Below are 20,592 nucleotides of genomic sequence, written 5' to 3' on the forward strand. Positions count from 1 at the left end.
GCCCCTGCACGGCCAGGGGGCAGGGGCCAGGGGGGCAGGGTGCAAGGGGCACAGGGTGCAGGGGGCCGGGAGGCGAGCACCCACCTGAGAAGCGGATGGCGAAGCCCTGCTTGCTGGTGAAGAAGTCGGTGCTGAACTGCAGGACAACGGAGCTGAAGGTGCTGTGCAGGTCCCGGGGCAGCGCCGCCCCGCTGAGCTCCTTGAGCAGCACCCCGCTCTCCACCGGCCCGTCCCAGATGCGCAGCACGTCGTGCACCTCCTCCGTGTCGAACACCAGGAAGTGGAGCCTGCGTGGGAGAGAGGGAGGCAGTCGGCCGCACGGCGCGGTCCGGGCTCCGCTCCCCAGGTCACGAGGGGGCCGGCAGGCCGTTCGTGTCCACAAACGGGGAGGAGGGGGTCCAGACCTGCCGCCCCGATGAGGGCGAGGCCTTCTGAGGATGCCACCTGGGAGAGGACCAGCAAGTGTGATTAAAAGGGGGGCCAGAGGCCTCAGCAGACCCCTCGACCAATACATAGAAGCGGGGAGCAAGCCGGTGTGGGTCCAGACCGTGGGGTGTCAGTCGGCGCTAAGAGGAAATGGGCTAAACAAGCGCGACGAGGGCCCCGGGTGGCTCAGCCTCCAGCCCAGGGCGTGACCCCGGGGTCCTGGGATCAAGTCTCCCCGCAGGGAGCCTGCTTCTCCCTCTGCCTGGGTCTCTGCCTCTCTCGTAAATAGGTAAATAAAGTCTTTAAAAATAAAATAAAATCCTTAAAAAAATCTCTTTAAATCATAAAAATAAGACATGCTCAAGCTCAAGGTAGAAAAGACAAACAACATACAGAAGTACTGAAATTCTTTAAAACGTCTCTCTTACCCAAACCGATCTGTTCTCCAAAGCCTTTTACCTGGGATCAGCCTCGGTAAACATCCTTGCACACTTCCCTCCAGTGTGCACACATGCACACACGCATCCACCGCCGCCAACCGTATTTTACATAATTTTTTTTTTCAAATTTATTTGAGATAGAGCCTGATGTGGGGCTTGATCCCAGGACCCTGGGATCATGATCTGGGCTGAAGGCAGACGCTTAACCAACTGAGCCCCCCAGGGGCCCCTATTTTACATAATTTTATGTCCCTTTCTTCACTTATGGTTGTTATGGACATAAGACATATACTTCATTATTTTTTTTTCCTAGAAAAGTGGACATCGTTCTATTTCACTTATGGGAGTCTCCCATAAGACTGCAAGGAGTCGTCCCTCAGCATGAACCTTTGCACATTTTCTTTAATATTTCAGTTGACTGTAGGGAGAGCTTTTGGGGGGAGAGAGGTACACACTTAACCATGTTGGGTAAATGTTTCTAGATTATTCTCTTAAGTGACTGTGTCCGTTTACAGCCCCACTAAACAGGATCAGTGTGACTCTTCTCCCTCAAGGTCACCTCGTCCACGTCAGATATTACGATGTTATAAATATATCCCATATTAAAATACCTGCCCATCTGCTGGACCAAAATGGAATCTCACCAGTGTGTTTAAGTGCAGATCATTTAGTTACGTTGTGTATCTTTGCATATGATTTATTGGCCACTTCCGTATTTTTTTTAAAGATTTATTTATTTATTTATGATAGACATAGAGCGAGAGAGAGAGAGAGAGAGAGAGAGAGAGAGAAGCAGAGACACAGGAGGAGGGAGAAGCAGGCTCCATGCAGGGAGCCCCACGTGGGATTCGATCCTGGGACTCCAGGATTGTGCCCTGGGCCAAAGGCAGGTGCCAAACTGCTGAGCCGCCCTGGGATCCCCCCTCCCCTTTTTTTAAAGATTTATTCACTTCCGTATTTTCATAGCCTTTACCCATCTTAATTGGGTTGTCTTTTAGAATTCTGTTTACAGTTAATTACAAATCTAGGATGATTTTGATTTATTACTTTCATATATTTTGAGTTCTCTTTTATATATTGCTAATATTTTCTTTTTTTTATAAATTTATTTTTTATTGGTGTTCAATTTGCTGACATATAGAATAACACCCAGTGCTCATCCCGTCAAGTTTCCAAGATCTATGAAGAACTTATCAAACTCAACAGCAAAGAAACAAGCAATCTGATCATGAAATGTGCAAAAGACATGAAGAGAAATCTCACAGAGGAAGACCTAGACATGGCCAACACGCACATGAGAACATGCTCTGCATCACATTTTTTTTAGTTTTTTTTTTTTTTTTTTTTTGCTAATATTTTCTCTAAGCATCTGGTGTCTTTTTAAATTTTGTTTAGAGGTGTATTTTGGTGGGGGACTTATTCCTTTTTTTTAAAGATTTTATTTATTTATTCATGAGAGACACACACAGAGAGAGAGGCAGAGACACAGGCAGAGGGAGAAGCGGGCTCCATGTAGGGAGCCTGATGTGGGACTCGAACTCGGGTCTCCAGGATCATGCCCTGGGCTGAAGGTGGCGCTAAACCGCTGAGCCACCCGGGCTGCCCATTTTCTTAAAAAAAAAGATTTATTTATTTATTTTGGGGGGAGAGGGCTGGAGGCAGCAGGAGAGACTTCCTCAAGCAGACTCCCCGCTGAGTGCAGAGCTAGGCATGGGGCTCGATCCCAGGACCTGAGCAGAAACCAAGAGTCGGTCACTTACTGCCTGAGCCCCCCAGGTGCACCCGGACCTACTAATTTTGTGTAATCGGATATGGTCATCTTTTCCTGGAGGGATACCGGGTGTCATGTTCTGCTTGGGCAAACCCTCTTCTTCCCACAACGATTATGAAGCCAAACGTCACTATGTCCCTAAACTTCGTTAGTTCTATCATTTGAGGTTTATAGGCTCACGGCTTCCAAATGGACACCCAACTGCCCCAGCACGTGTCCGGGTGGCCTCGTCGAGGTCCTGACCGTCAGAAGGCCCTGATCGCTGGCTCCTGGGCAGCTCCTGTGTCCACACTCCATGTGTTCCCTTGTCTACTCCCTGTGTCCCCAGCGAGAGGATGATTTTCACGAGCGGGAGACCAGGTGTTCACTCCGGGAGCCTCCGTGCCTACCACGTGCCCCAGCACTCAGGATGGGGCTCACGGCCCCGGGGGGACTGAAGACCCCTGTCACCAAGTAACCCAGGTGTAATCCAGACTCCCTGCATGGGTTTGAAGTGTTGTCTGGGTCATGAGCCTGATTCTAGACGGTTCTCCTTCAGTCCCAGGGCTCCTTCCTTCGTCTCAAGGGATGCGACTTGTGCCACACACACGCCTCCGCAGTTTACTTCTGTTTTCATATCTCGTATTTTATTTTTACGGGGCAAATTCCCCTTCATGCCCCCCCACTTCAAATTTCTTAGCTATTTTCCCAAATTTATCCTTTGAGATGAACTTTACAGTTAACAAGTTCCAAAACAATACCATTGATATTTTGATGCGTGATTGGAATCGCACACATGCGTGGACTCATCTGGGCAAACAGATTGATTACCTTTATGTCGTCTTCCCCAGCCGGGAACATGGGACATATCTTAATCTCTTTAGGGCTCTTCATGCACCTTGGGAAAGCTTCATGGTTTTCTTCTTTGTTATCTTTTTTCCTCTTGAATACTTCTTATTTAATTCTTTTTTTTTTCCAACGTGAATGAGATTTAATTTTTTGTTATGTACTTATTGTCGGATATGAGCGTGCGTTTCTTATTTTCGGTTACTAGTTGGTTTTAATAGGATTCCCGTGAAATCTCCTGGATTTCCTGAGCAAATCCTTTCATAGATACAGGTGGAGGACTGGAGTCTCTGTGGGTGAATAACTGAAAGAATGAGTGAATGAATCCACGGACGAATGAAGGAAATCCCAGGAGGAGCGCCTGACAGAGAGCTTCGAGGAGAGAGTAGGAGACCCAGTGGAGACGAAGGGAAACCTGTTTATATGGCACAGTGTGTAGGATGTGCCCTTGCGTGGTCCTGCTTCGCCCCGCTAGCATCTTGATGTTGTAGGTGGCATCAGTCCATCTTTACAGATGAGAACACGGAGGTTCCGAGGGGCTGAACGACTGGCCCAAGGTCAAGGGCTGGTTTGAGAGCAAGCCAGGTACGTTACATGCACGAGGCCAGGTCCGACCTCGGAGCTCCCGCTCTGTCCCGCCCCTTGGGAGGAGGTGGCTGGCTGGGGGCCCCAGAAGTTATCACTTTGCCGTGTGAGTCGTACACACGGTTAAAGGGCTGACCTTCCAGGCCGTGAATTAAAAATGCCAGGTGCTTGCATTTGGCTTAGCTGACCGCATGATCAGATTAAAGTCCAAGGACCGGCACTGACAAGGTCTAGGGGGTGGGAGGAGGGGCCCACGGTCCTCCGCGGGCAGCTGGAGGCACCTTGGCGAAGGTCAGAGGCCGCAGCGCCAGGCCACTCACCACAGTCACTTGTTTGAACAGCTCCCTGCGGGGGCTGTGGGGACGACAGGGAGGAGGACAGACTGGATGTCGTTTTCCAGTTGTTTCTGGACACGGGCAAGACTCTCTCACACGGAAACCCCTGGAAAACCGATCCCAGCAAGTGAAAGGGCCCTGGGTCCTCCCGACCGACTGTCGCCGCCCCACGAACATGACGGGTGGGACCCAGACACAAGTCCTGTGCGGATCTCTACATCGGGGCAAAACCGTACGCGAATGAACAGCTGCTGCAGGGGGAAGGGGGTCCGAAATCATGCCTGCCCCCAGATGAGACTGCAGCCCAAATTATCCTCAGTGACACTGGAAATCACAATAAGAAAATAATACTTGTCTTATAAAGCGCCCCCTTCTGAGTCACGGGGCTGCAAACCAAGAATTAAACCACGATCGTAATAGCAGACAATCATAATTACAGCATCCTGCCATCCGAAGAGCTCAAACAGAGAAGACGGACCAGAACCCAGAGTAAGCACTGGCGTCTGGCGCTAAAGGAGATGCTCTCCTTCCCTGGGGCAGCCGGTGCTCGTAGAAAAAATAGTATCTTGTCACTTCCACGAGCGAGAGAACAAACCTGAGCTCCAGGTCACTGAGGTCGCCGTGGTGACGGCGCTTGGGGAGGCCGGGGCAGGCGCACATGCAGGACATAGGATACGGCCTGGGTACCAGCCTTCCTTGGCGGGTGGCCTTGCACCGGGTTCTTTCTCATCATGGGCACCTTATAAACGAAGGCTCCGTGACTGCCTGCAGCCGAACCCGCCCTGGAGGTCTCAGGGATTCTAGGGGGGGGCACATGGGTCTTTACTCTTCCCGGAGGAAATGTCCATAAAATGAAAGGTTCATGCCTCCTGGAGAGGCTGCATGACCCAGAGGGAGAAACAGAGGCCCTGGAGCCAGAACCCAGCTCAGGTCTGGTTCTGTGATTTCTCCTCAGGTGACCCTGACGGAGGTCCTTCCACGGCTGTCCGCATCTTACACTTATGACAGATGTCACTCTACCGTTTTCTTGTTAGGCTCCTTATTGCATAAAGATCTGTGACTGTTGGCATTAGTAAGGCGTGGGCACTTTTTCCATGAAATAACCCGCCTGTCCCTGGCGGCTGTTGGCGTTCCTCAGCCCGCCCTGCATCACCCCAATCTCTGTGTGTGTCCTCACCTCTCTGTGTACAAAATCTCCCTCGGCTTCCCTTGTGTAAGGATTCACGTGATTGAATTTAGGGTCCACCCAGGGAATCCACGTTAATCTCCCCATCTCTGGTGCCTTGATTTAATCACAGCTGCAAAGATCCTTTTTCCAAATAAGCTAACGTTTACAGGCTCCGGTCATTAAAACCTGATGTCTTTGGGGGCCATCGGTCAGCCCACTGCAACGTCTCTGAGAGTTTTTCCAAGAAGCCCGAGTGGCAATTTCCTGGGGCTTTTGTGCATATTATATCCTGGCTCCATCAATGATTCTTGGGTGTCACAAACACCACCGGTCTCGGCTTTTGAGGTTACGGAGAAGAGATTTTAAGAGGATTGGACCTGGTGTGGTGGTGGTTTCTCGTAAATGAGTGCGTGGATTGAGGGGGACTGGCTGTATGCTTACCTGGGGAGGGTGTTTTGCCAAAGGCTGTTGGGGATCTTTCATTATCCTTGGAACAGATCCATTTTTCATCAAATTGTTGTCTAATTCATTTTGGCTGGAGCTCCGTGCATCTGGTCAACCCACCAAGGACGCCCCAGCCCCTCTCCGCCCCTCCGCCCCTTCTGCTCTTCTCCACCTGTGCTTCCTGGTGGTGACTATGGCTCCCACACTCGGTAACTTCTCCTTCGTCATTTCCACACCCGCAGACTTGTTCTCTGTAGTCGCAGCCCTCCAGCTTGCCTCTTCATCTCAGTGCTGTTATTTCTTACAACGCAGGTGCTGCCCTCGTAGATCTGGCCTACCGTGGAGTTGGCTGCTTTTCCTTCTTTCCTCGCCTCCATCACTGCTGCTCTGGCTCAGGATCTCCCCTCCCCGGTCCACCATCTATCCTTCTGCTACCCATCATCCCTCTTCCTTACATTTAAATGACAATATTATCCATTCTCATCCATTTACATTTTCTTTTGTTTACTAGAATAAAGTCTTTTCAGGAAATATCTTCCTAATCCCCTCCAGGTCCATCCATGTCAAAGCAAATGGTGGGTATTTGTCGTTTCTAATGGCTGAGCCATACACCATTGTATACATATACCTCATCTTCTTTATGCATTCCTCTTCCTCTTTAGGGAAATGATTCCCCCTTTTAGGAACGGTGTGTGTTAAGTGGCATCACGTGCGTTTACTTTATTTGCTCTTTGCTTGTCTACTTATCTTTTGAGAAGGCGAGATCTGGGCAGCGTGGTCGGGAATGCAGGTCTGCATTTCTTTGGTTGGATGGAATCCCCCTCGAAGAAACACTGGAAATCATTTCTGGGATGGTAATCAGACGGTCAAGTTCGTGTCTGCTGGCCCATTTGCCTGTCTATGGTAGGTCATCTGGGTTATTCTTCTTGCAGGATTTCACGCAATTTGTGTTCTTTCCCTAAAAGCGATGCATGGAAACCAAATTGGCAGCGAGCACCCCCACTCTTATACGGACACCGACGGGGTTATCCACGTCCGCGCCTTCTGATGGTTCCCCGTGTGCTGAGACCAAGGGACATGCCGCCGGGCGTGTGCGTCTCCGTTCAGCTCCTTCAGGAGGTCGGCTCCTGCGGTGCAAGTACACGGACCTTCTTGTCCAAGGTTGAGCTCACTGTCATTGCTCAAAGACCAACCTCCTGGAAGCTGCTAAACCTGCGGCCGCAATTCCTGGCAAGAGCTACACACAGAAGCTTCAGTCCTGCTGCCTTCTGGCTCCTCTGGGCCAGCTGCCCACTCGCGGTCGGAGGCAAGCGATGCTCACCGCCCTGGGGGACGGCGGCCCTGTGACTGATGGGAATCTGCAGGCGGGGACTCCGGGTCTCAGGCACGGCCGCCTGTTTTGTCTGGTCCCGGCTCCTCCGAGGAAGACAAGCTCCACAGGGCAGGGGTTCTGGTTCATCAGAATTGCAGCCTCTGACTCTCGGTAAAATCTTCCAACAGCCAAGAACGGAGCTTCCAGGTCACCCTTTGCATTAATCATTAAATAGCCTCCCTACGGTTAAAAATCAACAAACTAGGACCATTAGCTAAATAGGAGCGTCAGGAGCAGAAAGCAAAGCTTCCAGAACAGCAAGGCTCCCCGCCTCCACGGGCCCTAGGGCTCCTCCTCCCCCCCACCCCTTTTCCCTCCTTGCAGCCAGTCGCAGGTGGCTCTCGAGCCTCGCCAGATCCATACTCAGAAACAAGGCTCGGTCCTTCTGAACGTAACCAGGACACGTGTCTTGGATTCCCCCCTGGCTTCCCAGCCAACCCCTCCCCTGCGTCTTCACCGGGGATCTCCTTTTAGGAATGGGGCTATCGTGATGTCCCCCCAGACAATGGGCTCTTCTAGAAGCAGCCGCGTGCATCCCCCTTCCTTCCTTTCAGGTGCCTGGGAGGCCTCAGCTCCGCCATGCACATGCACGGTGAGCGACCAGCGTGCTCCTCTCCTCCATCGTGTCCTGACCCCAGCTGCCACCTGCAATTAGGGATTTTCCTGGCAAATGCTCCTTGCCTGTGCTTCACCCCTGCTTCTACTACAGCATTCACCACGTTACGTTAGAATCTGCAGCCGACCCCGCAGGACGGTCAATCTGCACTCCATTTCCAAAAACTCTCATCCACCTCTACTCCTGAAACTGTAAAAGCAAAACAAAAATGGATTTTTTCCCCATGTTCCCAAGCCAGGCATACATGGCAAGTTCTGACTGATAAAATGTAGGAAGATGCCTGCAAGGACTGGAGTTGTCGCGGAATCGGCACACATACCCTCACGGGGGGTGGGGGGAAGCTCTGCGCCTGGCCCTCCGCCCTCTGACAGCAGCGGAGACCCAGGCCGGGAGCCGGGGCCGCGAACCAGGTGAGGCGGGAGGACAGAGCCCGAGGATGGGACAGCAGGAGGGGAGGCGGTGGCCTCCCGAGCGGCTGCCCGGGGACCTGCTGGATGGACCTGCAGATTCTCCTTCCAAGAGGAAAGCGAGCCTCCGTCTGTCGAAGCCAGCTTTCCTCGGGGACTCGGCTTCCTTTCCTAACCGGTAACATTTCTGGCTACGAGATGGAGGCTTCCAAGGGAAAAGACGGCTCCTTGTTTATATTTACACCTTGGCACCTGGCAGGAGGCCTGGCGCTGGGGAGACGCTCCAACTATTTTAATTGAACCAAACGCCGTTCCTGAGCGATCCGTGTAGAGCTCCTGACTTGGCTCGCGGGTCCCCGCGTGGTCCCCGCGTGGAGGGAGCACCCCATGGGGACAGACCTACATTTTGGCCTCGGGTCGTGCCTCTGCCCTTCCCCCTCCTGGAAGCCTTGCAGGCTTTGCTCCTCCCCGACTGAACGGGATCGGCTCTGTCTTGTTTGCTCCACTATTTCCCCCGCAGCACGTGAGCCCCTGGAAGACAGAGATGGCCGTCGTCTAACTCCTGTGTTTCCCACTGCACAGTCCTGACACAGAGGAAGCGTTCGATGCGTGTTTGCTTAAATGGAACGTAAACTGGGGTCAGAAAGAGACGGGAGCGAGATGGAACGGGTCCGAAACCCGCATCGCTGGATAAATGGGAGACTTTCGCCCTTTCTGGGCCTCAGTGGTGTCATCTGTAAAACGGGGACGTCCTACTGGGTCTAGAGAGTGGTACACTGTATGTGCTCAGTGAATGTCAGGCAGAGGGGAGGCCGAGAGCAGAAGGCTTTGCCCCCATCCCTTCTCTAATTTTCCTCCCAGCTGGGCCACTGATTGTAGGATGGAAAACGCCAACCCGACACTGGAAACGGAGAAGAGGTCTCATCCGCGGGGGCCGAACTTCCGCGTCGTATGCACGGACCACACAGGAAGGAGCGACCTGGAGGGCACAGCTCCCTGTCTGCGCTGCTGCTAGCTGCCAGGCCCGGATGGGCTCCGCTGGCCCGCCAGTCCCATGCCTGCCACTCAGGGAAAGACACCTGCCCGATGCTGCACACGGGCCCCGTTCAAGAGCCGAATCTGGCTGCCAGCCCGTGCTGGTCACACGCAGCCAGGGAGGTGAGGTCCTGCTCAGACCTGACCCAGGGCCACGCGGGGTCCCTGCAGTTCCCCGATGTCCCTCCTGGGCACTTTTGGCTGAGATTGTCCGGCTGGGGTGAGGCTGACCCTGTGGTCCCTCCGATCACCTCCAGGGCTCAGCTGGGGTTGGGGCAGGGTGAGGGGAGGCATCTGCAAGCCTTGTCCTGTCTGTGCCCTTGGAACGGTTTCCTGGACCGGCCTGTGCGCGTTCCCACGTGTCATCCCATCTGGCGCACCTGCCTGGCACCTGTTCCCACAGACACGCGGCACCCACCCCGTGACCACACGGGCTGACATGCAACCTGCTGGGCTTGGGGTGCTCCGTCTGGGCAAAGGGTCAACCATCTCCCCAGCCGCAGGAGGGGGTGCTCGCCACCTGGGACTTCCCTGCAGGCCTTGTTCTGAGTGTCCGGGTACGTTAACTCACGTATCTCCACAGCTACCTCAGATCGTAAAGGACCGTCTTGCATCTGCGCTTGGCAGAGAAAATGGGCCCGGAGCACCAGCCTGAGGTCTTCCCAGGCTGCACAGCTGGTCAGAGCGGAGGGAGTCCCGGTGCCAGAGTCCGGCTCTGCACGAACGACTCGATACTGAAGGAACAACAAAACCCCTGGGCTGGAAAAAGGAGGAAATGCGCCAACTGCAAAATGTAATAAATGCAGGAATAAAAAAATAGAAGACCTTGTAAAACAAAACATAAATAGCATTCTCGGGGAGATGCTAGATGGTAATGCATCGAAAAAAAAAAAAAGAAAGAAAAACCCAAAAAGAAGCTGTCAGGAGCAATCTGAACACAAAAAGCAATAGTTTCCTTAAAGTAAAAATGAAAGCAGCAACAAGATTCCGAAAATAAAGGACAAGATAAATGATGTTGAAAACAGAATTAATGAAAGATCACGAGATCGCTGGCAGAAGAAAAGGAAAGGATACAGAACTTTCAAATCACTAGAGGAAAAACAAAGGCAAACACATCAAATCGGCTAACGGCGGGAAGAGCTAAACACAAAAGAAAGCAACATCCGAGTGTCGCCTTTTTGTTTGAAAGAAAAGCATAATGCCTTCGACGGAGAAGAAATATATGAAACCCTGTGCTCTTTTCACTTTTTTCAAATATGTGGAACATGAAGAAGACAAAAATTCCCAAAGTCAAATGACAAAAAAAAAAAAAAAAAAGAAGTCGTATAAAATATACTAATTGGTATTTTTTTTTTTAAATTTAAATACTCGGGTCAAAACATCTACACTGAAGTTTAGTCTTTTTTTTTTTTTTTTTTTAAAGATTTTGCTAATTTATTCATGAGAGACAGAGAGAGAGGCAGAGACACAGGCAGAGGGAGAAGCAGGCTCCATGCAGGGAGCCCGACGTGGGACTCGATCCCGGGAACCTGGGGTCACAGCCTGGGCCGGAGGGAGATGCTCACCTGCCGCGCCCGGCAGCCTCCCTCCAGCACCCTCCGCAGGAAACCCCTGGACAGCCGCTCCAAGACTCGTGTGTAAGGACGTTCGCTGGAGTGAACGCTGAAAATATTGTTAATAGTGGAGGAGGAAACTAAGTGGGGGCTGTGCTCCCACAGACTCCTGCGTGGTCGTCAGGCGGGACAAGGCTCACGTCTGTACACGGACGGGATAGTATGACGGGACCAGGCGGGAAGTCACAAGCAAGCCACTGAGGCACACGCCTGGGGATGGGCAAGGAGAACAGACGCCAGCGGTCATTTGTGGGGCGTGGGGCGGGACACAGGAGGAGGAGGACACCTCTCTTCTCTACCCAGTTATTACTCACACTCGGAGTTGTTGAAAAAGGCGTATGTATATGTATGTACTTTTTTTTTAAATTTTATTTATTTATGATAGGCACACAGTGAGAGAGAGAGAGAGGCAGAGACACAGGCAGAGGGAGAAGCAGGCTCCATGCACTGGGAGCCCGACGTGGGATTCGATCCCGGGTCTCCAGGATCGCGCCCTGGGCCAAAGGCAGGCGCTAAACCACTGCGCCACCCAGGGATCCCTGTATGTACTTTTTTAACATAGAAGCATCCTATAAAGATATACCTGTTGGGAAAATAATTACCAGACCTTACTCCACACAAGGACTCAAACAAAAGGGGTTTTTTCGTGTTTGTCTTAATGAGGCCTGACAGTGAATTCCCTTCACTTTGCTTTGGGTTATGCAAGTGAGGGGGGCGGGCTGAGTATGGAGGGGAGGAGGCGAGGGGGAAGGGGGAAGGACAATGGGACACAGGGATGGAGGGGCAGGAGGGGAAGGAGTGGGACATGGGGCAGGAGGGGAAGGAGGGGGACACGGGGCAGGAGGGGAAGGACAGGGACATGGGGAAGGAGGGGGACGGGGAAGGCCTGGGCAGAGAAGAGGCAGCGGGCTGGCGTCCATGTGGGCAGCGCAGGGGGAGGCCGTGGGCCGGGAAGGAACGAGAAAGGCCGTGTCGGGGTCGTCCCCCCGCAGCTGCAGCCCCTCCGCTCCCTGGTTAGGTCCCAGGGGTCCCAGGAGCTCCGTGCCCCCCGCACTCCCCATGTGCGGCCTCAGCCTCAGGGGAAGGCCCCCCCCCGCCCCCCGCCTCACCTTGCAGGGCTCTTCTGGGTCCTGACCCCGCACTCACCGCCCTGTGACAGTGGTCGTCACCCTCCTGCAAGTCCCTGGTGGATCCCCAGCCCTGGCCCCACATGGCCGCCCTGCCACCCCCCCCCCCCCCCCCGCCCCCGTGCCTGCCCCCCTCCCGGGGATCCTGCCGGGGTCGGGCTGCGCCGCCCCTTGCTCTGCCAGGAAGGGGGTGCATCCTGTGCCGTAGAAGGCGGTCAAGGTATTTGGGAAGAAGCACCAGGGGGACCCTGTGGGGTGACCCCCATGCCCTCGAGGGGCTCAGCTGGAGGAGACGGGCAACAGGAAATAAGGACGCAGGGACCTTGAATACGGCAAAGCACTCGCGGCGGCCGCTGGTTCGCGGCAGGCGTGGGGTGGGCAGGCGGCGCCTCCCGAGTCGCTGGCTCAGCTTCTGAGGGTCTTGCTGTCGCGTGTCAGGCTCAAACTCAGGGACACAGAGATGGCACCTCCCACGAGTACCGAGGAGACCGGATGGGGGGCCGGGTCAGTGGTTCCTGCGTCGCTCCTAATCCTCCACCCTGCGCCCCCCCAGGGCCCGGCCTCCTAAGCCGATTGCAGCCTGGGTCCCCAGAGGCTGGCTGCTCCCCCAGGGTGGCCTCCTGCCGGTGCCTGCGCCTCTGTCGCCTCCCGCCTAGGGCCCTGTCCTCACCCCCGCCCTCCCACCTGCACCCCACACCTCCTACCTGCACCCTGCACCCCCTACCTGCACCCCTGCACCCCCACCTGTGCCCCATACCCCCCGCCTAGGGACCAGCAGCGCCTGCACTGCCCCACCTGCACCCCGCACCCCCACCTGCCCCCCCGCCCCCATCCTGGCATCACCCTTCCCAGGCCAGCACCTCTGCTCCCCCGCCCACCGCTCCTCGCCCGACCCTGACCACCCGGTGCACCCACTGCACATAGGGCTCCTCCCTGCCCTCAGTGCCCAGGGCCTGAGCCCCTGCCCGCAGCGCCACGCGGTGGTTCATGGAGTGATGACGCGATGCCGAGGTGGGGCGCCAGGGAAGTGTCCAGGTTCACAGGGACGTGCAGCGCGGAGCCGGCCCGGCCGCCCCATGCTCTGCTCGGGGAACCTGCAACCACGGACTCTCAGGGCCCCGCCAGCCCCGCCCCGCTTGCTCCCCCAGAGGCAGGTGCCCAGGTGCCCGTGGGGGCAGGTGCCCGCAGAGAGAGGCTGCGGGCGGAGGCCAGGCGGGGGCTTGGAGTGGGACAGAGGTGGCAGGGCCGTGAGGGAAACGCGGGCCGCGGCCACGGGAGCTGCGGGGACGGGACGTGACTCCTTGGAGCCCAAGACAGGGCACCTGGGGCTGGGCTGCCTGAGACGCGTGATGCGGCGGTGAGGACAGTTTCAGACAGAAGGCGGCAGGTGCAGGGAGGGGCTCCGTGGGGAGGGCCGCGGGGACACAGGCCCAGAGCGTGTCCCCAGCGCCCTGCACACCCCCTCTGCACACCCTTGCATGCAGCAAACACCTCATGAGTTTCTTCAGTCCAACGGTCTAAGGACCATCCCGCTGGGAGCCCAGGACCCTCCTGTCCAGCCACCACACGCCCCATGCGCCCTCTGCACGTTTCCTTCCCATGCACGTGAACGCCCTGCTGGGACAGCTGTGCTTGGAACCCACCGCGGCTCCCTCCTACCCGGAGCAGCCCCCGCACCCAGACCTCCGCACCCGCCGCCCGACCCACGCCGGAGCTCGAGGCCAGCGTGGGCAGCCGTGTGAACAGCGTGAACAGTCAGGAAACCCGGGTTCTCGCCTGAGCCTCCCGGGCCAACGTGGACGCTCTAGGCGTCCCCCCCCACCCCGGGAGCCCGGCGTTCTCGTCCAGCACATGGGGCCGACCCGCGGCACCTCCTTTTGGGGCCATGGGCGAACTCATGACGCCCGCGCCGGGCCCGGGGTCGCGGTGCACGGCCACAGGCCTCTCTTCTGGGACCTGGGGGCTCCCGTCAATGGTTCCTGCTGGTCAGATGCTCGCTCGCGTGGAGGGGTAGGGGCTGTGCCCAAAGCCCGCACCCCGCAGGTGGCAGGGCTGGGGCTCGCGCTGGAGTCCATATGACCTCGAGCTCCGCCCTTGGCCACTCGGCTGTGACTGTGCCACCGAGGCCAGAGAGCGGCTGGACTTGAACACAGCCCCATGCAGCCAAGACCGGCCTGCCGGGTTTTGCATGGACCCCTGGGCAGGCTGGGGTCAGAGGCCCCGCTGCAGCGGGGGTGTGCAGGGCCACCGTAGCTGAGCCGCCCGGCGATGACACTGCAGATGCTTGGCCGCCCTTGGCACTTACCCGATGGTGCAACCGGCTTCGGCCTCGATGGTCCAGATGCAGTTGAGATTGTGTTCGTAGGGAGCCGGGTACCCAGGGGACAGCACCTGCCCCGACACCTCTCCTCTCACGGTCCCTCCACACTCAGCTGGAAGAAATCCCCCAAAAAAGTGAGCTTTATGGGGTCGCCTGCGCTGCCGGCAGACTCAGCGGCTCCTCCTGTCACTATGCCCGAGTCCCCTCTGCTCCCTGCAGGTGACTGAGCACAGGCAGAGACAGGTCCCTGGGTGAAAGCCGTATCCAGCACCTACGAGGGACCCCAGCACCAAACTGCGAAAAGGCAAACAGCCCGACTCGACTGTGGGCAAAGCGTCTCAACACACGTTTCTTCCAAGAAGGTGGACAAATGGCCGGCAGCCCGTGGCAGTGCTCGACATCATCAACCGTCCGGGAAGTGCAGACGACGACGGGCACAACGGCGTCCCCGAGGACGGCTGCAGGCAAAGGGCCAGACACGAGGGGTGTCCGCGTGGAGAAATGGGGACCCTGACAGACACCCGCGCCGGTGGACGGCAACGGGGCGCAGCTGCTTCGGGCAACTGCTTCCCGGTTCCTCACTGGGGGTGGGGGGCTGGAGGTCAGCACCTGACTCCGGAATACCACGCGGGGCACAGGCCGTGGGAGGGAAACGCGCCTGCTCGCCAGAATGCGGCCTAGAGATGGAAGCAACCCAGGGGTCTGCCCGCTGATGAGCGGTGACCGGCCTGGGCCTGGTGTGGTCGGTGGGACGGAGCGGCCCGTGACTGGGAGGAAGGGCGGGGGCAGCTCCGTGGGCCTGGAGGGCGTGGGCACGCGGGGGGCACGCGGGGTCTGCGGGGGGCTGTGCCGCATGGACACTGTGTCCAAACCCAGATCGTGGCCACTGCTGCAAAGCCCTGAGAGTGGACTTGGATGCTGCCCCGGATGCTGTGAAAGGACGTGTCCGGGCTGCGAATCAAGCTCAACAAGGCTGTTTTTAAAAAGGCCCCTCAGTACAGGGCCGACGTCCCTGCAGCCCCCGCGGTGAGCAGCCCCTGGAGCCCGAGCCCCGTGGGCTGCAGGGCGGGTTCGGGGAGTGAGGTGCACGGACGCACAGACACTCGGCAGCCCCGTCGAGGGCCCACGGGCCAGGGGCCACCTCCACTCACACCTGCGGCAGGTGCCGGCTCAGGGGACGAGCGCCTCCTGCCCCAGCAGCCCCAGCAGGGGTCCTGGGAGGCAGGGGGTGGTGCAGGGGGAGGAGACGCAGGGGTCCTGGTGGACGGGGTAGGGCGGGGCTGCGGCTGCCGCCTGAGGGGCAAGGAGGGGGACCCGGAGGCAGGGCCTGGTCAGAGGTCGACACCCCTGTCCTAGCACCTGCTCCCGGGTCAGAAGCTGGGGGTCCCTGGCCTCCTCTCCCCCCACAGGGACCTGCCTCTGAGCCTCAGCCTGAACCCCTGGGGCACTTGTGACACCTGTGCCCTGGGCCCCACTGCTGGAGCCTTGGCCCAGGCCCCGGCCGCCTGCCCTGCACCCCCAGCCGCCCAGGCAGTGCCGCCGCAAGGACCCTTCTAGGGTGCAAACCCACCAGGCCTCTGCGGGCCTCCAACCTCCCTTCCTGGAACAAAGCCCAAGCGACGGCGAGGATCCCTTTGGCCTCCTGGGCACCCCCAACACCCCCGGGCCTCTCCTGACACCTCCTGGGGCTTCCTCCCGACAGCCCTAGGGGCCCCCTGACACCCCCGGGGCCCCCTGACACTGCTCGGGCCTCCCCTGACACCTCCTGGGGCTTCCTCCCAACAGCCCTGGGGGCTTCCAACACCCCCTGGGCCCCTGACACCTCTGGAGGCTCTCCTGAGGCCCCCCTGACACCCCTGGGGCCCCCAGCACCCCCCCGGGCCTCTCCTGACACTTCCCGGGGCCTCCTCCTGACAGCCTCAGGGGCCCCCCAACACCTCCTGGACCCCTCCAAGCCCCCCCAACATGCCTGGGGCCCTCTGACACTCCCGGAGCTCCCCTGAGGCCCCCGACACCCCCTGGGGCCCCTAACACCCCCTGGTCCCAACATCCCCCAGGCCTCTCCTGACACCCCCAGGGGCCCCCGACACCCCCAGGACCCCTCCAACAGCCCGCGGCCCAGTCGGGCCTCACGGGGCCTCCTCCGCCTCCACGTGCACCTGCCGCCGACAGCCTCCCCCCAGGGACCTCCTGGGCCCTCCCCCGGGGCCGGTGGCCACTGCCCTCCTGTGCCTCCGTTTCCGCGTGAGCAGGTTTTACCCCAACGTGCGGGCCACTCTCCGGGCACGTGCGCCTCCTTCCCAGGGCTCTAGGCAGCCTGGGCCCCAGGCCCTCATGTCTGCACCCCTGCAGCCACTGTGGCGTCGGCACTAGGGACCACATGGTAAGCGTTTCCTGCCTGGAGGCCCGCAGGGCTCCCGCCTTCCCCGAGTGTAGACGAGCGGGAAAGGGGGGCGGTGGGGGGCGACCGCGGGGCTTTTGAGGGAAGGGAGCGACAGAGCCAAATCCTAGAAGAAACCCAGGAAGGTGGGCTCTGGGTGGCAGGTGGGGGCTGGCGGTGCCCTCCCCGGGCGGCTGGGGGGCCAGGGCTTCACGGGGGAGCTGGGGGGCAACGGCAGGACGCTGTCGGGCCCCTGGCCCAGCCCTGCCTTCCTCAAGGGGGTATTTGGAGGCCCTGGGGCCGGGGAGGCGTCAGCCCGACCACCAGGTCTTGGCCCTCCCACCCGTCCTCACTTAGGGCCTTGGCAGCTTTGCGGGGCACAGCGTCCACGGTCGGGTGAAGGGAGCTGGGGGACGTGCGGGGCTACACACCCGCCACCCGACACGCAGCTTTGCTCCCCCGAGCGGGGCCTGCGGGCGGGGGGGCGGGGACACCTCCGGGGCTGAGATGCCCGTCCTAGCGCTGCTACGATCAGCCCGGCTGGACACGTGCCGCCCCGCAGAACCTTACGGGGTCCCTCCTATTCTTTGGCCGGTGTGTCAGCCCGCTGGCCGGGGACGTGCTCTGGCCCAAGGTCCTGGGGCCCGTCACGGGGCCCGGCACACGCGTGCAGGCCCGTGGTGGGGCAGGGATGTGGGGAGGAAGGGGCCCATGTTCGGGGGCCACTAGGGGGCCGTGGGCTCTGTCCCCCGTCGGCTTCAACCCATCCCCTCTGGACCCTCCGTCGTGTCAGAGTTGTAGGTCCCGCGGGGACCACTTTTCTAGGGGAGAAGAACGTGTGTACTGCCCCCGCCTAGCCGCGGCTCCCCCTGCGGCCTCACCCCTGCTCAGGCCGGAAGGCCCCCCCCCCACCCTTGCACGTCCTGCGGAGCCTCCTTCCCCAGCGTGTCGCCATCACGGACGACCGTGAGCTGGTCACGCATGTGCCCGTCACCAGGCTCCTGGCGCCCCGGAGGCAGGCCGATCGCTGCACTCGTGTCATTTCTCTGCTTCTGCACCGACCCAGGCCCGCCGGGACCCACTCTGGCGGGAGGCGCTGAGTGGGCACCCGCTGTTCCTGCTGCACAGACACACTGAGCTTGTGGCACGAGGTGGGTGGAACGGAGGGGAAGGCCTGGGGGTGGGCACCTGCACCAGCAGGAAGGGTGAGCCACACAGAAGGACTGGTCCCGCCTACTGCATCCTCCTGCCTTGGGCTGCCATCTCCTGTCCGGAGACATGGGCAGGAAGCTCAGTGAGCCTCAGTTTACCTTCTGGAAGCAGCATGCGCTTAGGAAGTGGCTGGCTCATCGTTATGTTCTTTCTCAACAGTGACATGGATCATCATTATCTTACTCTTTCTTCCAACTTGGCCCAGGAAAGGGAGCATAAGCCCCATTTTGCATGCGGGGAAACTGAGGCCCAGAGTGAGGCGGAGCCTGGGTGTCGCAGGGAGCCCGGGCAGCTGCTCTTCTTCCCCCTAACTGATGCCCCCGCGGCCTCTGTCGCCGGCATTACCAGCGTGTGGGGCTGATGGGGTCCAGCCACCACCTCGGTGTGCTGCTGCCGGGTGCTGTGGGCTGGGAACGCGAGGGGAGCGCGAGGGGAGGTTGAGGGGGGGACCGGGGCGCCCGGGGGTCCCTGGAGGAGCAAGGGGCCTCCTACCGACACAGGTGGGGAGGGGCCGGTCCCAGGTCCTGCGCTCTCCGCTCAGACACAGCAGCTCCTCGCTGCCCCGCAGGCTGTACCCCGGGTCACAGCTGAAGGACACGGAGCTCCCGGCAAAGTGGCCTCCATCGTGGACCTTGTAGCCGAACTGGGGGGTGCCTGGGTCCTCACACCTGATGAGTTCGAAACCTGCCGCGGGAGGAGACATGGGTGAGGCCGGCGCAGTGGAGGCTGTGCTCCGTGTTCCCTCCACGGCAGGTGCGCCCGGGCCGCCGCGCAGGGGGCAGGGGACGGCTTACTGCTTGGGGTCCCAGGCACAGGGGCTGGGGCTTCTGTGTCCTCCGTGTGGCCCCTGAGCACGCAGCCAGCGGGGCAGCTCCCCCCGAGGCCACGGTGCCCCCAGTTCAGGTCTCGAAGTGCCACCGTCCCGCCGAGCCCGGGGACCTGGGGGGGGGTGGGGAGCCCCGGATGCCGACCTGGCCCCGCTCAGGCCACGGATGTGGAACTCGCACACGACTCCACTCAGCCTGCCTCCGCTGCCGCTGCTGCAGGCACCGACCCCGCGGCCCCGCGGCCAGGAGCCCCAGGCAGGAGGCACCTCAGGGGGCCCACTGAGGTGGAAGCCACGTGCCCAACAGTCGCCCCGACGTCGGCGTCTGCAGAGCCGGGCACCTAGGCCTCCCCCGCCTCCCGCCTTCTCAGCCTCGGTTGGTCTTTGCATTTTTTTGCATCTGACCTTGGCCGGACATCGCTACGTAAATGCTGTGATTAGGGGAGGCTGCGCTTGGTTGCTTTAGCTGCAAGCCTCAGTGTTTAGGTCTCATTTTATTTTATTTTTGTTAAAGATTTTATTTTTTATTCATGAGAGACACAGAGAGAGAGAGAGAGAGGCAGAGACACAGGCAGAGGGAGAAGCAGGCTCCATGCAGGGAGCCCGACGTGGGACTCGATCCCGGGATCCTGGGGTCACGACCTGGGTCGAAGGAGGTGCTGAACCGCTGGGCCCCCCGGGCTGCCCGTGTCTCAGAAGCTCTAGTGGGTCACAGGCAGGCCTGGCGTCTCAGGCAGCCCCAGACGGGACCCCAGAGCTGGATGCGGGTGACTGCCCCCCCCGCCCAGAGCGCGGGCACAGGTCCTGGAGGAGGTGGCACCTCATCCACGGCGTCTGCTGTCCCTCCGCCCCCCACCCGTCTGAGGAGCCGGGGCAAGTCCGATGTCGCGGTCCACACAGAGGCAACAAGGACTTACTGGAAAAGTGCAGCTCAAAGCCCTTGCTAGTGTTGTCGGAGTCCGTGATGAAATCAAGCCACAGGCTGCTGGATGTGCTGTTCAGGGTCACCCCCGTCATCTCCGAACGGCTGAACACCCCCAGCAGGCGCGCCGAGTTGTTGCTGCCATCGTAGACCTGGGCGGACAAGACCCCCCCCAGCCCCCGACCCCGTGTCAGTGCGGGCGCATCCTCGGTTCGTCCCCCCGCAGCCTGCGTTCTGGGAGCGGAGCACCAAGGACGAGTGCCAGGACGTGACACAGTGAGCAAGCAGGGGGCGGGAGTCGGGCCCCTCGTCTCCACCCGCCGCCGCCTCTCTGCCCGGCCCGCCTGGCACGGATGCAGCCCCGAGGATCTGCCTGCCGACCCTGCCTTGGCAGAGCTCTGCTGTGTCCCCTGAGCCCCACGTGGCGCTGGCTTGCTCTCCCGCAGCCCGAGGAGGCCGGGGGTGGGGGGGGCACTGCACGGAGGCCCGAGCCATCTGTCTCTGCAGACGGGCATGCCGGAAGCTTCCAGCATCTCTGCGTTGCTAAACAGTCCCATCCCCCCAGATGAGCGACCGACCTTCCCCTGACCCCACGCCCCTGTGGCACTGGCCTGTCCTGGCGGCCCTTCTGGACACGGCCCCTGGGATCCAGCGGCACAGCGTTAGCATGGCCGGCGCGTCGTGGTGCTTTTCCTTTCCCCCAGCTGGGCCTCTACCTCCTTCCCTCCTAAAACGAGGCCCCAGTAAGGGCCTGCTAGGCTTGCCTGG

At 59.3% G+C, this 20,592-nt stretch overlaps 1 protein-coding gene across 1 annotated transcript in view; it reads right to left on the minus strand.

The window, feature by feature from the left end:
• Positions 1–20,592, minus strand: part of CSMD2 (CUB and Sushi multiple domains 2) — a 439,342-nt gene that overhangs the window by 137,914 nt on the left and 280,836 nt on the right. Inside the window, exons 24-27 of the mRNA XM_041738011.1 lie at positions 19,820–19,976; positions 18,569–18,760; positions 14,470–14,596; positions 85–287 (exon numbers count right to left, since the gene is read on the minus strand). Coding sequence (XP_041593945.1) covers positions 85–287; positions 14,470–14,596; positions 18,569–18,760; positions 19,820–19,976 — 679 coding nt within the window. The remainder of the gene's footprint in view (positions 1–84; positions 288–14,469; positions 14,597–18,568; positions 18,761–19,819; positions 19,977–20,592) is intronic.

The sequence above is a fragment of the Vulpes lagopus genome, chromosome 23, assembly GCF_018345385.1.
Source record: "Vulpes lagopus strain Blue_001 chromosome 23, ASM1834538v1, whole genome shotgun sequence".
NCBI lineage: Eukaryota > Metazoa > Chordata > Mammalia > Carnivora > Canidae > Vulpes > Vulpes lagopus.